Source organism: Cariama cristata, unplaced genomic scaffold (genome assembly GCF_000690535.1).
Source record: "Cariama cristata isolate BGI_N322 unplaced genomic scaffold, ASM69053v1 scaffold24784, whole genome shotgun sequence".
Lineage (NCBI taxonomy): Eukaryota > Metazoa > Chordata > Aves > Cariamiformes > Cariamidae > Cariama > Cariama cristata.
Window position 1 is genome coordinate 20,182 of NW_009613892.1, and position 15,356 is coordinate 35,537.

General features: G+C 47.4%; 1 protein-coding gene across 1 annotated transcript in view; it reads left to right on the forward strand.

The window, feature by feature from the left end:
* The first annotated feature begins 201 nt into the window (after window positions 1-201).
* Window positions 202-15,356, forward strand: part of LOC104160942 (keratin, type II cytoskeletal 7-like) — a 20,791-nt gene continuing 5,636 nt past the window's right edge. The window contains exons 1-2 of the mRNA XM_009699203.1: window positions 202-268; window positions 445-919. Coding sequence (XP_009697505.1) covers window positions 202-268; window positions 445-919 — 542 coding nt within the window. The remainder of the gene's footprint in view (window positions 269-444; window positions 920-15,356) is intronic.

Below are 15,356 nucleotides of genomic sequence, written 5' to 3' on the forward strand. Positions count from 1 at the left end.
CAGCTCCCTCTGCCTCCCTTTTCCATTTCAACCCAGGCTGATGTTGAAGGTTTAGTCCCAGAAATCTTAAATAACTCTGAATTTCAAAAAAACCCCCAGCTTTTGGATGGAGGGGGGGTGGGGAAGGTCAAGTTCATGACCCTTTTCTACTCTTGGAGGCAACAGCAAGCTGTCTCGGTGAACCCACCAGGCAGTGCACCGATGTGCATCGAACCTGGGAAAGAACATGCCACCAGCCAGATCAGCAACGTGGGAACTGGGAGGATCTGTGAGGGGATGTGTTGGGACACGGGGAAGGAGTTGGAAGGAGCTGGGGCTCAGATACATTGGACAAATCTAGAGGAAATCAGGTTTGGTTGGTTTTGTCACTCATGAAACAACTTGCCTCGCAAGAGTCTTCCAGTTTTCCTCTCTAAACAATTAATCCTGTGGGCTGTCTTGCAGCTGTGGTCAGCAGCGGCTACAATATCCCCGATGACTGCGGGATGCTGGCAGCAAACGCGGCTGCGTGTGGCTACGGCTCCCTGGGGAGACGGTCCGGACGGCACAGCTCCCCAAATGGAGGATTCAGCTCCCGGAGCGCTGGGATCCACCCCAAAAGAGTCATTAGCTCGGTGGCCAAGCAATGTGTCCCAGAGGTGTATTGTCAAGCTGGAGGAGTCAACTGTAAAAATGGGGGATTCAGCTCCCGGAGCGGGGGGTACCCAGCCCGCACTGTCATCAGCACGGGAAATGGGGGCTTGAATGCTAGGATGGGGGCTTGCCAAGCCGCTGGGGTGGTCAGCTTCGGAAACCAAGGCTGCGTCGTCAGGCAGCTGGGAGGGTCTCCCGTCGTTGTTGCAAACAGCCCTGAAGTCGTGGGGTGCAACAACGGCGTGGTGGGGAACTACGGGGTTGTCAGAGACCCGTGCGTCGTTCCGTAGGGCCATCAGCTGGGGAGGTGGCACAGCCAGCATCGTTGGAGAGCAACGCTTAAGACGCGTATGTCCTACCACCGAGATGATGCAGGATAGTTTCTCTACCCGCTAGTAGCGATATTTGTCACCAAGCCCATTCCCACATTTATTAGCATCAGCTATACACCCCACCAAGTTACGTTTTCAGAGTCCCCAACCCTAAAGACACATCTGGCAAGCTTCTCCAGCAGGTGCTCAGCGCAGTATTATTTCTCTGAGTTTATACTGTCTAGATTATCACAGCTTTAAGGGTTTGCTTGTTGCGCTGCCTCCTCTCTCTGGCTTTCCCCGTAGCGAGTAGATTCATTAACAATGTTCTTCCTTACAAGACACCTCTTTTTCTTCCAGCTCCTCCCAAAGCATTTCAGAAAAGAGTGATGATTTAACTTTTCCAGGAGGCACTGCAAAGAGCACGCTCCCTTTTTTTTTCTTTCTTTTTTTTTTTTTTTTTGTGTGTGTCAAAGAAGAAACCCTGAGCTGCAAATTTGAGCTTAAATTTTAAACAAGGCAATTTCAAATTTCAAAGCACCTGCTAGTTACGCTGCAGCCATAGGCTTTTTGTGGAATTTGCTTACAGACGAATACGTAGTACTTTCATTTGCTTCTGCATGTTAGGGGTGGCTAGTTCAAAGCGTGCTGATTTTTAGAAGAGCTCACCCCCCCATCCCTACCCCCAAAATGCCAAGGGAAGTTATTGGTGCATAAATCGTCTGAGTTGACATCTTGTACTCATGTGAACAGAGCTTCTCTCATCGACTGCTCAAACTTCCCAGCTTCTCACTGCGCCTTCAATAAACTGCATTGAAAGTACATGTGTTGTCTCTGAATTTTTCTATAGAGAGTACTTAAGGAAATTACAAAATGGGTGAAGTCTATGGGGGGAAGAAAGAACCAAGTAGATCTTTGGATTCTCTTCAGGCAGTTTGGAGCACGGTGGGACTCAGATGCCAGGAGAATCTAAAGGTGTTTTTTCTGTTTTATTTACCTCCTTACATCACATCACCTGTAAGATATTTTATAGCCCACGTACCAACCGATGTCAAAGATTGCCAAAAACCTCCACAGTAATTCTGAGCACTGTAAGATGTCCTTTACAACAAGTTGGCCGGTCTGCAGCTTCACTCACGGCTGCAACCTCAGAACAACGTATTTGTTTGATCCTTCCATGTCACAGCAGTTGAATGAAGACAGATGCCAACACTGACCTTCTGGGCTCCATGGTCTTGTGATCAGGGCCGTGCACTGCCAGAGTCGTACGTCTTTCAGACACAAAAACCTTTGCTTCAGTGGCATTAAGGCTGACAAAGTGTGACATTTACCTTGTATGACTTAAAAGGCAAAGGGATAAGTTACGAGACCTCTTGGCCGTAACGGGGTGGGATTGACTTTGTCTCTGTTTTGGTGTCTCCCATGTAGAGCCCAACATGTGAGCTGACTGCTGGGGGCTCATTTCATGGAAAGAAACCAACATTTCCATGGGGTGATTCATCTGACCAAACACAGCCACCTAATTTAGCATGAAATGCATCGAGCTCTAGACTCTACTGACTGCATCAATTAGATCTCTCCTGGCTCTGCAGGCAGCCCGGGGCAGGACTATTAGTGCAAATGGAGACATCACCATGCGAGACGCCTGCGTGTACTCAGACGAATACACCCTGCCTGTCATCCACCGGATCTGCAGACGCTATTATCACAGTGAATTTCTTCCTGTCTCCAGCACATGAAGAATTACAGGTCACACGGCACCACTAATCTCCTCGCTCTCACAGGGCAAAATTCTAATTGCAACCTAAAACCCAGTGAATATTAAAGACTAATGCAAGGAAGAAGATAAGCACCTTTGGGAAAGGGCATGAGAAGTTATTTCTATGCGAAGAGTAGAAGCTGTTTCATCTAACTTTGACCATCAACGTCAGACTGGTTAGGTGAGGTGGATAGTCCTCCACCTGAGCCCCTCTCTCAAACGAGGAAACCCAGTTCAGCAGTTCATTTTAAGTGGCTACAATTAGATGAGCTGGAGCCCACCTAGGCGGGTAATTTTGCATCTGAGCTTAATGCATTCACCACTTGCAAATGTAATTTGGAAAGAAGGCAAGCCCAATGCTTGGAGTCCCTGCTGAGACATTAGGCAGCTCCAGCTAATTACCCCAACGTCACCGATTCCCTGTGTGGTTTCACGATGTCACTCTGGGCTGTGGTCAGGCGGCGTGCGTAGGACGGCTGTCCAGGAACCGCTGTGACTCCAAGTCTGGGTCTTCCTTGTGGCTATGAGGAGGCATGGCTGTCCCTTGGCAATCCATAGCCAGAATGACTGGGTTTGGCTTTGTTTCAGAGGCCACTTTTTGTTGGGTTTTGCTGTTGCTAAAAAAAGATGGTTGCTTGAGTAAGAGGAGGTGGAGAAAGCCACAGCTTTGGGACCTGAGGTTGTCCTCACCAGCCGCTGCTGGTTGACTTGACCAGTTGGTCTTGCCCTTGCTTGATCTCCTTCCATGGCCTGGTGAAACAGGAACTGGCTTTGCATGACGTTCCCAGCCTCAAAGGGGTGAAAGCCCAGCAAGCCCCAGGTTTTCCAGAGCTTTCCCCTCCAGATCATTAAAGTCAGGACACTGAGGTATTCCCAGATAAGAGAAGACACAAGCCTGGGCTGTCGGTTGCAGTGCCTCATTCTCTTGCTTCAGGGGTGAACTGCAGGCAGGAGTCTAAAATAGCTTCCTAACATGAGCAAGGGTGACTTCTCCCATCCCAACGGAGGAAGCAGTAGGCGACTGCCTAATTTCAGTGGGAGAATAATTATCTTTTGCTGGACTGAATAATAGAGAGAAGAAAGGAAGATGATACTACCTCTCCCAAAACAAGGGTAGCTCCTTTCCTCCTCATGTTTGAGCCAACACCCAAATATTCTCAGCTATAATTTTAGCAAACCAAAGAGGAAAATGAAGGCTGCATTTATTTTTTCTCTATGGCTACAGCTGAACGGACTAGCTCTTAAGATTTTGTCACAGTAGCAAAAGGTTCTTCTCAAATGGTTTTCACACTATTCATTAAAGTTTGTATTACAAGCTCAGGAACATTTCCTGGTAAGTGATTGCTATTTTTCCTTCCCACTTCTTTTTTTTAATATCTTGAGGATTGTTGTGACTATTTTTTTTGCTCTTCTAATAGCAATAATCTTAGACAAACCGTTGTTTTACTTTGGGGAATTGGATTTTCTGTCAGTTAAAAATAACCGGAGAAAATCTTTTGATAATTGAGAAATGTTTCCATTCAGTTCATTTAGTAAAAATTATTAATAATTTAAAAATACCATTCCAATAATTTTATTCCATGAAATGTTTTGGTTTTGATCTTTTGGTTGACCAATACAAGCACTCCAAGCGAAAGCCTACCATGGTCAAGGAAATGAAGAAGCAAGTGGGAGGAAGCAAAGTCACCTAGACTAAGTGCGTGGTCCAGGTCTCCTCCATCATCCATGGGGACAGATGAGCAACTCAGAGGGTGCCCCTTCCAAAAACCAAACCTGTCTTGGGTGTGTTGCAAAAAGAGCAGTATGAAGACCGGGGTGACTCTACTCCTGCGTCAGGCAACCTCCTGCAAATACGTCACCACCCTTTATAGCCAGTGTTTTCCATTTCAACCATCCTGTCCAGGGTGGAAGGCTTCTGCCATAAATTCATCTTCAAAAAAGACAACCTTATCACACTGACCCGCTCAGCTTGAACTTAATTTACAGACTAGAAAGGGTGACTCACCTTCTCCTAAAGCATCTCTCTGCACTAAATACGCCAAGACAAGAACATGGGAAGAGGCTGAAGAGGTGGGACTCTTTCAGGAACAGAGAGAAAGTCATCTCCAAGAAAGTCATCTCCAAGAAAGTCATCTCCAAGAAAGTCATTTCCACAGTGAGTCCCTGCAGTACGAGGCAGAAGAGACGTCACAACCACAGCAATCAACTGAAAGAACACACTTCGCAGTAAATATTTGAACTGGTAATTAACCTGAGTGCAATACATTAAACAAGGGAATGTTCTCCGAGCCAAGATTGTCATTTAAGTTTTTTCACTTGCTCATTATTCTTTACGTGTCTGATAGTTACTACAATGTTTTTTCATGTCAAAAGCAGATAGCAAATGCCACTAGCCAAACAAAACCACGCAGGCTCGAAAGACATTTACCTCATCCAGCCATGTCCAACATAAGGGATACTTTCAAAGTCTGCCACTCGAAAAAAAAACTGCTCTGCCCCTTTCTTCTCTCTCTACCTGGAATGAGCTAAAGATGCTAGACCTCCACCATCTAGCATTGGATGATGGGTCTTTGAAGCCTTTTTAGCTCAGAAGCAGCAGAAAAGGCAAAAGCAAACTCATCCAGCCTTTGAATCAGTAGCAAGGGCAAGAAATTCGAACAACTGTGCTGGAACGAGAATCCTCTTTGGTCTCTGTGCACGCCTATGGAGACCTTGGTGGTGGACCACACACAGAGGATGCAGCGAGGGTGGAAGGGTGGAAGATGTGGAAGTACTTGCCATAGTTTTGGCTTTAAAGATCTCAGAGATTGCAGGGACCTCAGTGAATGTAGAAGGTTTGGAGTTTATAGCAGCAGAGGAGCTTGCAGGGTGAATCACAGTGATGGTGATCCCCATCCCACTCATTCTGCAAGCAGTGAAAACAGCCAAAGCATCAGCAGAGATGAAAGCTCCCGGCAATGGTACAGCTCTGGGGCTGAATCATCTGGGACTACGAAATACACAGATAAAGAAATCCCAGGAGCAAATCTGCCTGCTTTGCTGATAAGGTGGGAGCGGGAATTTTGCTTTATTCTGTGGTGAATTCCTTTCAGAGCCAAACTAGGAAGTCCCCAGCCACATCAGAAAGATATGGTTTGGAATATCCCACTTAAAATCAAATAAAAAAAAAAAATCAACTTGTGTAACTTCAGCTTTTTATCCTAGCTGTTAAAAAAAAAAAGTTTAAATAGCTCAGAATTTCCTGGAGGACAGAAGTTGCATTCTTGTGGCCTGATAAAGTGGATGTAGATTTATCGCATTTTTTCCCATTACTCAGGGAATCATTATCAGGGATCGTTTGCTTTTTTTTTTTTCTTCCTTCAGCTATCCAATTTTCAAGTTACGTATTCAGAAAGCACAGTGGTTTTATTTCCCCTTTCTGACCCCTGGACCAAATGAGATGGTCTAGCTCTCCTCCTGACAGATTGCTTTCTGTTCTTTAACGAACACATCATTTACTATAATTATTACTACATTGTTATTACTCCTAGCACAGAGAGGAGGCAGCTGAGTGGGGTGTTTCGTGGCTGCACAGATGGGAAATCCGAGGCCGTATTTTCAGCCCGAGGAAGCGGACAGACACTTTGCATGGCAGGTGGGAACAAACGATACCCAAAGAACCCGCCACAAAGCAGATTGTGGATAAATACAGGTAAGAAATTAGCCGGTAATTAGTTCCTCCTGTGAACACGCATTCCTTGCAGCCAGACGGCTCCACAACCCACATTTTATTCAAAAGCAAGTTGTTTCTTGTGATGTGGTCAATATTACTAACGGGAGGGAGGGGGAAGTTTTTAGTCTGAGATCTCACTTGAAAAGGGATGGATCAGGGTAGGAGCAAGATATTCTGGGCTTGTGGTCGGGGCTCAGTGTGTGGGTGGAGGATTCTTCACCTCCTTGAGTACAAGCAACAGGGGATCATGCTGGATCTTTCTTGCCCCTGCTTAATACAACTTCTTTCCTTTTAAGGTGATTTTAAGGGAAATCCCAGTTTTCTTTGGATGCTTCAACTCAGCTGCGCTAGAACAAAGTGAATGTTGGACCATTCCTTTTGGTGGCCAAACCAAACTTCCAGGTAAATTCTGATCTGGCTGTCCCCAAACATTTTTGGGGGTTCAAGGTTTCTCTTCTACATCAACAAAACCTTTTCAGGAGATCTGCTCTTCCCCAAACACAGGTCAACAGATTTAACTTTCCTTCTCCACTTTTTCTAGACTTGTGCCATTGAGGTGGCTCAAGGAAGCTCTTAAACGCAGACAACACGATGTGCAAGTCTGCGTAGAAGAAATGAAGGGAATCCAAACCCAACCCAGCCATGCAAACCAACTGGCTAGTTGAGTGTGAAGTGCTCGGTGTCTACATGCGACCGGTCCTGCGCCGGATCCCGAGGACCTGGACAGTGCACGCCGTGCCACGACAGTGCCGCGGGGCAGGGCGGGTTTGTTGAGGCAGGAGCTGGAATTGCTGAGATGGGTGTTTGAAGAGGTAGCAATTCCTCCCTTTCTGTCCGCAGGGAAATGCAGGTTGTGTTTTTTTTTTCCTGGAAACACCCTCATCTTTAACACAGCCCAGTTTGGTGTAGCGAGAGTTGGGTTTTGGAGCTGGTCCGTCTACTTATCCAACATATTCACTAATAGGAGTTATGTGCTAGTTGCATACGGGAGCAAAAATCCCACTGACATTCTTCAGGGCTCAGGTGCTACCTACGTGGGGAATCCTCTGTCTATACCCAATGCTTGTTGGCCATGGTCCAGTTCAGTAGGTGAATTTATCCTTTTTCAGGATTAAAGGAGGCTTGGTATATTCCTTAGTGATGAATCACTCCAGGTCAGGTTGTAGCTGCAGGATGAAGACTCACGTTATACAATTAGTTCTGCATTTCCCCAAAAGTGATGCAAATGAGGAGAATCGCTCCTGACTGCGGCTTTTTGCAACCTTTAGGCACAAGCTTTGCAACGCTTCTGTCACTGTGAAAATGGACAACGGTGGGACATAGGCACCGTCAGAAACCCCAGCACTGAACAGAGCTCAGAGCACAGCAGACATCAAGGTTTTGTACCATAAATGAAGGATCCATCAGCTACTGAATACCATTGCAAAGAGCAATTGCCAGCTCTGGAGGAGCCCAGATGATGACCTAGGACAGCATCTTAAACAGGACCTCTGCCAGCTTTCCTGAAATGGGCTATTTTGTACCACAGAAATTAAAATAACAATGTTATTAGGTGAAGAAAGCAGGCAGGTGGAAGGGTAAAGCATAAAAACCTTTTCCATTTTAAGGTGATCTTTCAGTTCTGGGGTCAAGGAAAGAGGATTCAGTGGAACTGAGAAACAGGGTCTGAACGTTCAGCATCCGAGACCTCCGGCTTTGGAGATGAGACTGTGAGCTTGCCCCACGGCGCTCTGCTTGTGACAGCGACAAAGGGTTTGGGTGGGAAGGAGGTGTTAAACCTCTGCAGAGCAACAGGCAATTACGCCCAACCCAGTAGCAATCTCATAAGCAACTGGTTCCCTTTATCATAGACTCTTGGAGTAACTTGAAAGAAGTCACTCAAAGGGGTTATGACGTTTTGGGGACAGGGCGCCTTGGGTGTTTGTCAGTCCTTAACTGGAATGAGGACAACGAAGCCGCAATTGTCATGCTCAGTAATTAAAGGGAAAGTCAAGCCATCCGTCTGTCCTTTGACAGGCAGCCTGTCTGCAGACGGATATTTGTGATGTTGAGCAGCGTTGTGACAGCGTTTGCAAAAACGCCTGGGAGAAAAAACACAAGGTGCTCTCTACGTTAAGCTGAGGAGGAGCTGGAAGGCCAGGTGTGCAATTATCAGGATGTCTTGAACACCAAGCTGGCTTTTGGTCACTGAGATTTCCATACGCAAGCCATTTCTGGCTGGAGAACAAGAGAGGCAGGTGCTTAACACTCCCTGGTATCACACGCAGCGCCCAGCAGGCAGATTAGCCCATAGGATATTCAATGAGAAAAAGCAACCACATAATAACTAGAACAAAGAAAATAACAAGGCAAAACACCCATGTGTGGATGTTGCTTCAAGAAATTACACCGGAGTTCCCCAAACGAATCTGCTCAGCGTGTGCATCCCCACCGAGCGGAGGAGGAGGATGGGCGCCTGATCCATTCGGGATCAGCCGGGTGCAGAGTTAAGAGCAGCTGTTAAATGAAATTTGTGAATCCCACTCCATGCAGTTTCTTCTGAAAGTTGCAGATTTGCCTAATAATGTATTTTCTTTTATCCTCTAACAGAGTATGGCCAGGGAGTCCTGTGGGAAAGGACATACAGCTGTGAAAAATGTATGAATCACAGGAAGATTTTCCTCTTTTCCATTTCTCTGTGCTGTTTCTGGCTTGCCTTTCCAACTACTGAGCGCTGGGTTTTCTTGGCAGCTTAGGTTCCCAAGTCCGATGTAACAGACGGTGATAGTGGCCCAGCTGGATTTCAAACTCAGTATGGACACATCTGTGGCCATGGAAGAAAAGAGTTTCCTAAAACTGGAGCTTTAGGTCAAGAAGTGAAGGAATCCACCTCAGAAACACAGTGAAATCAAAGCCTGACTTTGCATCTCGGAAGGCATGGTGATCCCGCACGCTGGAGGACATAGCTACGGCAGAGAAGCGTTCAGTTTTGGCAGGAGGGATTATACCAGTCCAGAGGTATAATCGTTGCCGTTGCTTGCCTTTATCTCCCTGAATGTGTGGTTTGCTAGCAATTCAGAGAGTTAATCTCTGGAAATGGAGGTTACAACCCTCTAGGCTTGCTGAGCTGGGGAAATCAAGACTGCGGTGCCCGATGTTTCAGCTGGCTGCTCTCCAGGGCCGACAGCACTGGGGCTTTAGGTAACTTCGGAGCAGGTTTTTTTTTTTTCTGAGTATTAGGGCTGTGATGAATGGAAGTTGGTTGCCAGTTCCTCTAGGACAAATACTGCTCTTCATCTCTAGTTAACCCGGTGGAGACAACCATAATACAGAGCTCATCCACCAAGCTGCTACCTCTGGAGTGACACATCGCGAGTTTTTTTGCATGTTGGTGGCAAAATGAATCACAAAAGTGACTCCAACCATTCATTAAGATAATAGGTATGTCCTCTAGAAGCTATGCCTTCTGTAATCTCCTTAATCGGAGTGTCCATCTCCAAAGCTTAATGAATAGGTGCTCATAAACGCAGCATTGTTATTTCTCCTGGTTCGTATTTGTCCTTTTATTTTGCTGAGGCTGGCAGCTGCGTACAGATACCACCTCTGCTCTTGGACCATGTCCCCACGGCCCTGCAAAAGTGTCACTCCTTGTCTCCAGGTTCTCCTGCACTGATGACTTTAGAAAACAAGCTTTTGCTTGATGATACCAAGCCCTCTCACTGACTATTCATGGAGCCCATGCCTCTAGCTTCAGCTTGGTGATGGCTTTTTAGGTAGCTGAATTCAGGTAAGAGGACTCCCACGCTAGAAGTGGTTTTACTCTTTTATGTTATCTTGCCCGCCAAGTCATTTTTACAAGGCCAGTAATAGGGTTTGCTCTCTAATGAACATCTCTCCTTGTCCCTCTCTGCAGAGCGATGCATTTTAATTCAACGTGGTGCACAGAGACCGTACTGCTGATAAAAGCTCTGTGTTCTCTGCTCTGCTGCCAATAAACTACACGCAACGTTTGTGCGCTGTCTCGGCTTCATTTTTTATTTTTAAGAAACCCGTTCATAAGTTTGCAAAATTAACTTTATGAACCACACGCACTGAACAGCTACTTTCTATGGTCATTATTATATGTATTTACGTGCACAGACAGACATAGACCTATCGATGGGAACTAGTTGAAATTCAGTAGTTGAATTTCCCTCCTCCCACACTCTCCCCTTTCACTCCGCTGCTGGAGGGCATCTCTGGAGTCCCTGGCTGGCTCAGTGCATGAAGGAACATGCTTTCTGGTTAAAAAAGTCTGTATCATAGAAGAGAAGAGACAACCGTCCCGTGAAACTGCACAGCAGTATTTCCAGCCTCAAAACCCGCTGTGGTTCTCATGGCTGCTTTTCACAAGGATCGCCCATCTTTCCCCAGAACAAACACTTTCAGGGCAAACCTTGTGCCCTTGGCTCGTGGTTGCTCTCCCTCTGCAGCGGCAATTCCCAGTGCTTAGTCCTGGCTGTTGTGTTTTCATCATGATGCTGTCATACCAATTCCACCCCATTACTCGGAGCCCTCAGAGTCCATCGGGCCCCGGGTGTTAGCACAAGGTTGGCCAGATGACGCAGAGGTGCCTTACAAATGCCTGTGCAGAAGAGGAAGGTTTCAAAGGAAGGGGGTGGACACCTGCGGTGTTGGGTACGAAACCTATTTGTCTCTTGCAAAATAAGATGGTAAATAAGAACTATGAGGGAGAGTTTCTCAGCTTAGGTCACCTGGTAACACCATCGAAATGGAGATTTTAAAAAAAAAACAAACCCAGACAGGTTGCTTTGTGCTGCTGCTGGCACCCTGCCGACTGCAGTCAACATCCAGAAGTCACAGGAGCTCTCTCTGCAAGGCGCACACAGCTCTGCATCCATCGCCCAGGTTTTCCACCACACGAATAAAGAACTGCCCAGAATATGACAAAGTTGCCCCGAATGAAGCACCTGGATTTGCTGTCAGGGTGTGCGTTTACGGTGGACGCAGGCAGGGCAGACACCCAGCGCGGGTGCGTGAGTAGGTAGCTCTCCATGTTCCTTCCATGAGACATCGCTTTTGGGAGTGATATTCTCTTCTACTTCGCTTGCTGCCATGATGGCCCAACATCTTCTCACCCATACTGGTGACGTGACCGACATCGGGTCACCCATAATTTATTATTGCCCAGCAGAAAGACTGCAGGAGGAGGGTAAAGGTTTTGGCAAGGTCTTATCTAGCAGCACTGCAAATGCAGATGGTGCATATGAGCAGTGACCACTGGTGCTCCAGGAATGGCCTGGAAGGAACCTCAGGAATTATCTTGTTCATCTTTTTGCCCCAAAGCAGTATAAATAGCCAGGGACAAGCCAGGCTGAGGGTGAACAGCTACCGTGGAGCAAGGCTACTGGGAGGAAAACAAGGTGCCCGGTGGCGATGGAAGGAGCCCAGACCATCATCTTCATCCCGGTCCCCACAAATCCACGATCTGCTTTGATGTGGGAGCAGAATCAAGCTGCAGTTAAGAGACCAGGAACAGCTACCTTTGGAGGGCTGGACCCAGGAAACCAGAGGGAGACGTCTCAGGGCCCTCATTAACCATTTTAATGGTGACTTCGCGGTCCCTTTCGCAAGGAGCCACAAAAACTGCAAAGCCTGCAGGGAGGGAGGGAGAGCAGGAGCGCGGCCAAGCCCTGCCAACCCCGTTTTCTCAGGAGAGGGTCTTCAAAAGCGGTTTTCTTACTGGGAGAAAGCAGACTTGGATGGCTGGGTTGTTACAGCTGGAATCGTAACAGGAGGCTGGAAAACCCCCTAGGCTCTCCTTATCTGCACGGATCGCTTAACAGGTCCCAATTTAGTATGGTGCTTAAGCAGAATTAATTTACCTTAATGCAGCTGGGTACATGTAAATCTCAAAGGCATAAGTCTCATGGAAGCCACCAAAGTTTGAGGCATATTTAGGGTCAAGGACCTCAGGGGCTTCCCCAGTAAATCTGGGTGTAAGCTGTTGCTTTAAAGCTTTGCTGAATCCCGTCAGCCTGGAAACAGCGGTTTCATCTCATCCCTGTGAAGAGGAAGGCTGGTCCCTTTCTACAGCTTTTCAAACACTATCTGACCTGCGATCAGCCCAGACGAAGCACGGACACATGAAGAAGGTGTCTACGAAGAAGGCATTTGCATCTGACCTGAGCCAGTGCTGTGCATGTGCGCGGCCGATGAAACAAAAGCGATCGCGATCCTTCTCCTCAGAAGTCCCAATCACGTCAGAGTGCTTGCTCCTCTGAAGCTGATGTAACCGGTGCTCAGGGCTTCCACCACGTGTCGGCAAACCGGCTTTGTGAAAGCTCAGCAGATGGAAACCACAAGCGCTGCCCTGAACCATCTCCCTCTGATGTGCAAGGCTGGGCACCTGGGAGAAGCCACTTCTTAGGGCTGCGAGGAGGAGCCCGAGGTTGAAGCGCAGGTTTGTTGCTTTCGATCCGTGGGGAAACAGCCTGGCAGCACGTCGTACTTAAGAAGGGACCTCAAAGCTCGCAGCCGATGGAGGAACATGGATGGTTGTCCCATGAGAGGCATTTTTCCCTGCTTTCCTACAAGACCGCGGGCTCGGAGGGTCTCCAGCCCTCACATGGTGCGTGTATCACCCGTGCGGCTCCCGGCACGCTGCAGTGGGTGGCTGAGCAGAGATATGGAGGATAGCAGGGACCTGAACTGAACCAGATCCGCATTCCTCACAGCTGGAAAAACCAGCAGGTGGCTACCCTCAAGGATGAAGGGCCGTGTCTTTCCTGTCCTGAAAAGGAGCTGGAGTCTCTCTCTGTGCTCCGGTCGGGCAGCAGAGCTGGGGGCAGTGGCTGCTCCTGGTCACCGTCCCCGATGCCTCGTCTCAGCGAGCAGGGCTGAGGCACGCAGAAAGCAGGATTACAGCCACTTGTGCCAGTGATTTGACAGCCTGGCTTCGCCCTGGTTTTCAGCTTGCCCATTGTTATGCCCATCTAGAAGAGTTCATGAAAGTCACGTTGTATGGACCTACCTAAAGGCTAAGTGATGCTTCAGCACATCCATAAATGCCTCGTTCCCAGGCAGTGCTCCAGGTGTGGCTTCAGACCAGACACCCAACTGTCCTCTACAATGCTCGCACCAACACTTCAGCACAAAATCAAATAAATTTCCAAAATATTTTCCCTTTTCACTTACTAGCAAGAGCTCCCGCTGCTTGGATTACCTCGGGCAGAGTGACATGATGGACTCGGTGCCCAAAAGCTCGTCTGCTTTGTCCACAAATGAAAGTTCATCTCATTGCAAGACGTGCGTCCTAATACACCGGGACCATTGCAGCTACAACAGAACTACTGCATGATTATAATTGCATATAGTATTTTATAGTTCATTTCAACCCATTATGAGATCTATTAAAAAAAAAATAAATTGTAAGATCTTTACCTGAAGAGACTCCACAAATATTCTAAGTCATCCTAATTCCTTTGCATTATTTTTAATTCAGGACAACCTATTTCAAGTTTACAATAGCATTGATGAGGAGTCCTCCCAGAACCAGTTAATTTTGCCCCAGCACAAGATGCAAAGACTTCTTAGGGCAAGCTATGCAACCACTTGTGATTCTGTGATTAGACTCCTTTGTTAAGGCAAAAAAGGAACTTTATTTGTTTCCAAGCAAATTCAAAAAACTTTTAAAGAATTTTAATTAAGACGGTATGGTACCTTCTCATTAACAGATATTACTAGAATATTTTAATGCCAAGTAGGTGTGTCACAGAAATACAAGTAAAAAAAAGTTCACTCCGGCTAACATTTCTCAACCTGTTTGTAACACTTCGCTTCACTTCTTTGTTGCATCTCCGGCTATCGCTTGCGTGACTTTGCCATGTGCGCCGGTCACATCACACCCAGATACTAAACACAATTATCACCTTCCCTAGGCACATAACTCGGCAATAAATCGCCATCCGCAGCGAAGCGTTTCCCAGAAATACCTTATCTTCAATCCCATCTATTCTAAGGGGCACACGAAGCCCAGCTGGACCAGTGCCCTGACTTCACGTGCATGAACCCCCCAATTTGCCAGAGCATCCGCCCCATGACCAAATTTATCCTCGGCACCATCTCGCTCGGTTCATCCTCCATTGATACGGAAACCACCAACCCCAACCTGCTCCGCTTATCAGCACCCCAGCCGGCAAACACGGCCGCAACTGAGTCGCCTATGAGAGCCATAGCCGTACCCGCGAGAGGAAGAAATGCATGCTTACGGGAACGGTCCCGACAACGTCGGTGCTGTGCTTTGATGGATACGCCTTCCTTCGCTCCTATCGCCACTGGTCATTGCTCAAGAGCCAGCCCTGAGTTGGCGAGGGACCCTGGAAGAGGCGGCATCGCCACGACATTTTTGCAGGAGGTCCTGAAACATAATTAAATGCTGTGGTGAAACCAAACCGTAAACAAGTCATGAATAAAAACCCCTTGAATTATTTTGCTAAACTATAATTACACAATAAGGAAGCAGATTAATTAAGTAAAATATAAGTCCTGAAACTGAAGCTTGCAAGCAAAGCAGTTTATTTTAATTTCCACATTATTTCATATGAGATAGAAGTGTTTGCTGTGGGTTTAAAATGTTGGAAGCCATTCCTTGCTGCCAGGCAGGCCAAACCCAGTGGATAAATTAAATTTTTGCATCTCAGGCACCTCCTGAAATGTATATAAAGAGAAGGGCTCTGCCTCAGAGAAGCTAAAGGAGATCTCCTTCTTTCACTCCCTGCTCCTCTCTCGCTCTTCTGCTCTGCCGTTACCGCTTCACCTCCCGTCTCCCCCAGCCACCATGAGTCGACAGTGTTACACCTCCAGCTCTCTCCTGGGAAGACGGGGCTTCTCCTCCGCCTCTGCGATCTGCGGCCTCGGCAGGGGCAACAGCAGCTCGGCCTCCGTCTGCCAGCCGGTGGGA